Source organism: Nansenia antarctica, assembly GCF_963989245.1.
Source record: "Nansenia antarctica genome assembly, chromosome: 4".
NCBI classification, from domain to species: domain Eukaryota; kingdom Metazoa; phylum Chordata; class Actinopteri; order Argentiniformes; family Microstomatidae; genus Nansenia; species Nansenia antarctica.
Genome location: NC_137689.1, coordinates 72,620,551 through 72,625,550, shown reverse-complemented (window position 1 = coordinate 72,625,550; position 5,000 = coordinate 72,620,551). Strand labels below are relative to the sequence as shown.

Below are 5,000 nucleotides of genomic sequence, written 5' to 3'. Positions count from 1 at the left end.
GTTAGGGTTAGGGTACTGTATATATCCACCAGGCTGTATTCGGTTATTAGCTACACTACTCGTCAAAGGTTTTAGAACACCTCCCATTTTTCCGTGTTTTTATTGAAATGCAAACATGTCATCAACAAAATCCCTCTAAGTTGAACTAAGTCCATCTTAATGCAAGGATAATAGTTAATGTAATTTTGCGATTAATATATTTGTTTTTATAGGGTCTCTGATTTGCCTAGTGATCAGTTACACACTGTGTGGATCGGGTCGTCATCACAAACTGAGCAGACGGAGAGGAACAAAACTGCTCCGCATTCACAACTGTAACTGTACGATGACCTTCCTCGTTTCCATCAAAGTCACACGTTGTTCTGTGACGAACAGGTCGCCCTATTCTCTCTGCTCCCGTTGTCTGAGGAAGTAGGTGACCTTGGCGTCCATGACCCCCTTCCCCATCCCAGGGTGCATGCTGGGAACGTGGCCCACTATTAGGTTAGCTCAGGGGCGTTCTGATGGCGGCTTTTTATAAAATGGTTTCCCTCGGGGACGGAATCATTAATAATGTTCTGCTCTTTTTTTCTGCTCTTTCTTTCTTTTTTCTTTCTAAGCTCTACCCCTCCCCTGTCGACCTCCCCTCCTTCTTTCTCTCCACCCCTCTCCATCTACCCACCCTCCCTCCCTCCCCCCCTCTCCATCTACCCTCTCTCCTTCTCTCCCTCCCTCTCCATCTACCTTCCCTCCCTCCCCCCTCCCTCTCCATCTACCCTCCCTCCTTCTTTCTCTCCTCCCTCTCCATCTACCCTCCCTCCCCCCTCCTTCCCTCCCCCCCCCCTCCCTCCCCCCCCCCTCCCTCCCTCCCCCCCCCTCTCTCCGGTCCTCTGTAGTCAGCTCAGTCTCCTTGTGTGGATATTGATCTAGTTTGAGGGCTGGCTGGTGATAATGAAGCCAGATAGACAGACAGCCTGCAGGGACGTCACTCTCCTTTCTGCCTTCTCCCCTCAGAGCTGCTGGCACAGTTCACAGGTTTTTTTACTGGAAGGAGTGAAGCATGCTGGGTAAAAAAAAAAGAAAGAAAGTAAAAAAGTCTATCAAGGTTTGATCGAAGGTATCGTCTCCACAGTTCCCTTGTCTGACCCCATGGTGGCGCTAGCAGGGTGAACACAGGGCAGGAGTGAGTGAGTGAGTGTGTGAGTGTGTGTGTGTGTGTGTGTGTGTGTGTGTGTGTGTGTGTCAGGTTGTAAGGCAGGAGGACACAGATGGTGGAGGAGAGGAGAGGAGAGGAGAGGTTGTTGGTTGTGTGGTCCCTACTGTTTCAGCCGTCCCTCAGCAGACTGAGAGGATGTCCTTCCCCCGCTGTGCTCACATTTAAACCCCCACCCACCCCACCGCACGCTGCAGAACTGATCAAAATAGTTTTCCCATTTTTGGATGCGAGTTTTGCAGGTCTCATGCAATCCTCCTGCCTCTCCCCTCCTCCCTCCCTCCCCTCCTCCCTCCCCACTACCTTTCTTCTCACAAAAGGGCACTAAGGGTTGGTTTACATGTCTGTCAAAACGCGAAAGAAGGAATTTCTCCGGGGCTCTAGATTGTGCTGTAGGATCTCATGCCTTTCAGAATCGCTGTTATTACATCCCTGTTATTATTATTATTATTATTATTATTATTATTATTATTTAGTACACAAGAGTAACATTCTTTGGCTTCGCTTCCTCAACATTGGCATTTGCAGCATCAGGATACTAAAAAAAGTAAAGTAAAAAAATAACTAAAACAATTCGCTTCGTGTCTACGGTAAAGTCAACTTAGAGAAAGTAAAGTAGCCTTGAGAAGAACCGATGGTTCATAGTCAACTTACCAGTTCCTTATTTCTGTGTGAGTGTGTGTCAGCCACACAGCCACTTGTTATCAGTTCCTGTATGGTCCCAGATGAAGACACACAAACAGCGTTAAAAGGCCTCTCTCTGCGGGGCTGCTCTCCCTCAGCGCGAAGGCCAGCCGTCGAGTACGGCCTCTCAGTCGTGGCTAATAAAAGTCAAGGGCTTTTAACGGCCTCTCGTGCCTGTCCCCTTTCTAGGGCACGGAGATTTGTTTGGGAAACGGGGGAAACATATTTACATTTAAACTTCTGTTTTACTGGCTGAATTGCCGAAGCCTTCTTCTGTTAGTGGAAAGACTGAGCGGCCGTTCTATTTCCGTCACCGTGTAGCTGAAGTGGAGCTGAAGTGGAACGTTCATATTTCTGAAGCTTCACTTCTTCCTCAGCTGTTATCAGGCAAATATGTTGAGTTGGGAGATGTTTATTACATCCAGGAAGTATGGGCTGGCGTGGCCAAGCCTGTGTGTGTGTGTGAGAGAGAGGGAGTGTGAGTGTGTGTGTGAGAGAGAGAGAGAGAGAGAGAGAGAGAGAGAGAGAGAGAGAGAGAGAGAGAGAGAGAGAGGGAGTGTGTGTGTGAGAGAGAGAGGGAGAGAAAGTGTGTGTGTGTGTGTGTGAGAGAGAGAGAGAGAGAGAAAGTGTGTGTGTGAGTGACTGTGTGTGTGTGTGTGTGTGTGTGTGTGTGTGAGAGAGAGAAAAAATGTGTGTGTGTGTGAGAAAGTGTGAGTGAGTATGTGAGCGACTGTGTGTGTGTGTGTGTGTGTGTGTGTATGAGAGAGAGTGAGTGAGTGTGTGTGTGTGTTTGTGTGTGGGCGGGCGGTCTTCATCTTAACATGACTTGTTTAACATCATTAGAGTGTTGACAGTTTTTCCACACAACAGACTTGTTGTGTTTTCTAAAGCCGTCCTCTCTCCTGAGACGGTTGGTCAACTTATCTCACCGCACTTAACCCTCTTTTTGACTCAATTAGGCCTATGTTTTTAAAGATGCCAAGCTGCCTGGCGTGTGTAATCTATGAGCTAATAAATTACACTTTAATCCGTTTACTGAAGGTCTCCTCAACTGTATAATCCACTCAGCTCCCAGACTCCATCTAAATCTAAACAATCTAAATCATCCGTAACCTTAAATAAAGATAGCGGCTAAACACAGACGCAGTACCTGCGATCTCACACCACACCATATCAGGAAGAGCAGCGCTTGAATACAGTTGCAGTACTAATAACACTTTTATCTTTTTTTCTTTTTATTCGTTGTCTTATTATATTGTGAAATGTTTATCTATTTATTTTCTATATATATATATAGATCTGTAGCTATCTGTTGTTTTAAAAATGTCTTAACATCCTTCTTTTTCTGTATTTTGTAAAGCACTTTGAATTGCCCCTGTTGTATGTGTGCTACACAAACTTGCCTTGCCTTGCCTTAACCCCGTCCTCCATTTTGTTTTCTTCTCTTCCACAGTTGGAGACAAGGTTCCGGCAGACATCCGCCTCACCTCAATCAAGTCCACCACCCTGAGGGTGGACCAGTCCATTCTCACAGGTGGGGGTCGACATTCTTATCCTCTTACATCACATTTCACCATTTAGAGGCTTTTATCCAAACCCACGTACGATTAGAGATTACAGGGACAGATGCTTTTATCCAAACAATTAGACATTACAGGGACAGTCTCCCTGGAGTAACGGAGGGCTAAGTGCCTTTTACTCAAGTGGTGGTGTTCCCAGGTGGGATTTGACCTCATGACCTTCTACCACTACTGCCCCTAGTTGGTCCTGGTTCTTTATCTCCCTCTCATCCACCCTGATTGGCTGTTAGGTCTGATATCTGCAGCCTGATTGGCTGTTAGGTAGGGATGCTCCGATCTGGATTTTTGGGGCCGATACCGATCACCGGTTTTTTTCCTCAAGATCAACCGATACCGATACCGAATTTTAAAAAAATACATAACTGTAGGCCTACTGACTGGATAGCCTACATATTTTTTGCTTTTTAGACAAAAGTTTTGATCCATTAGGCACCAAGCAAACGCAGACCCATTTTGATGGCATAGTAAAGGTCTGGCCTATCACCCAGTTAGGGCCTGAAGCCCAAGTCAGTCGATATGGCTGTATAAAAGACATCATAAACGTGGCCTTCATGGGTTACATACTGTTACGTCCTCCTATGTTTTCTGTTCAGTTATCTGTCTTCCCCAGGGGAAAAAAAAACGTTTTTTGCGATCGGCCATTTTTGCCGATCACCGATCGAGTCATTTGGAGTGAAATCGGCCGATTTAAATCGGTGGCCGATAAATCGGAGCATCCCTACTGTTAGGGCTGATATCTGCAGCCTGATTGGCTGTTAGGTCTGATATCTGCAGCCTGATTGGCTGTTAGGTCTGATATCTGCAGATGCTTTTTACATCCGTCCATCAAACAGGGAACACAGTGTTCCAGAAATGTACACCCTGAAGCCCATAACAGACGCTACTTCTGTTAGTGTAGGACTTGTTGTTCAGTCCTGTGTGTGTGTGTCTGTGTCTGTGTCTGTGTGTCTGTGTCTGTGTGTCTGTGTCTGTCTGTGTGTGCGTCTGTCTGTGTGCATCCATCTGTGTGTGTCTCTGTCTGTGTGCATGTGTGTGTGCATCTGTCTGTTGTGTGCGTGTGTGTGTGTGTGTGAGCGTCTGTTGTGTGTGTGAGCGTCTGTGTGTGTGTGTGTGTGTGTGTGTGTGAGAGACGGGGACCCTGAGGCACAGAGAGAGTGAGAACAAGAAGATCAGATCCTTCGCTCCGAATAACTCACTGCACCTGTTATTCAGGGGGGAGGTCATCACGGGAGGGAGGGAGGGAGGAAGGGGTGGAGGGGGGGAGGGATAGAAGAGTAGATGGAGAGAGGGAGGGAGAGGGGGATAATGGGAAGGGTAGAAGGTTATGTGACACTCCTGTCTTCCTCTACTGCCTTAATTGGTAGCAGAATCTGGAGGTATTTCAGTAGTTCAGAGGTTTTCCCTCCTCTCCTCCTCCCCTCCTCCTCTCCTTCCATCTCCCATTCATGGCCATGACCTGTGAACGGTGGTGAACTCACCTCTCACAGCTGGTTACCCCCAAGCCCTTTACACGCTCGCACACACACATACACATACGCGTGCGC

The 5,000-nt window shown here is 47.2% G+C and overlaps 1 protein-coding gene across 1 annotated transcript in view; it reads left to right on the top strand.

The window, feature by feature from the left end:
- The window catches only part of atp2a2b (ATPase sarcoplasmic/endoplasmic reticulum Ca2+ transporting 2b), a 46,260-nt gene that overhangs the window by 23,692 nt on the left and 17,568 nt on the right, over positions 1-5,000 (top strand). The window contains exon 6 of the mRNA XM_080527899.1: positions 3,330-3,410. Within this exon, the coding sequence (XP_080384025.1) occupies positions 3,330-3,410 (81 nt within the window). The remainder of the gene's footprint in view (positions 1-3,329; positions 3,411-5,000) is intronic.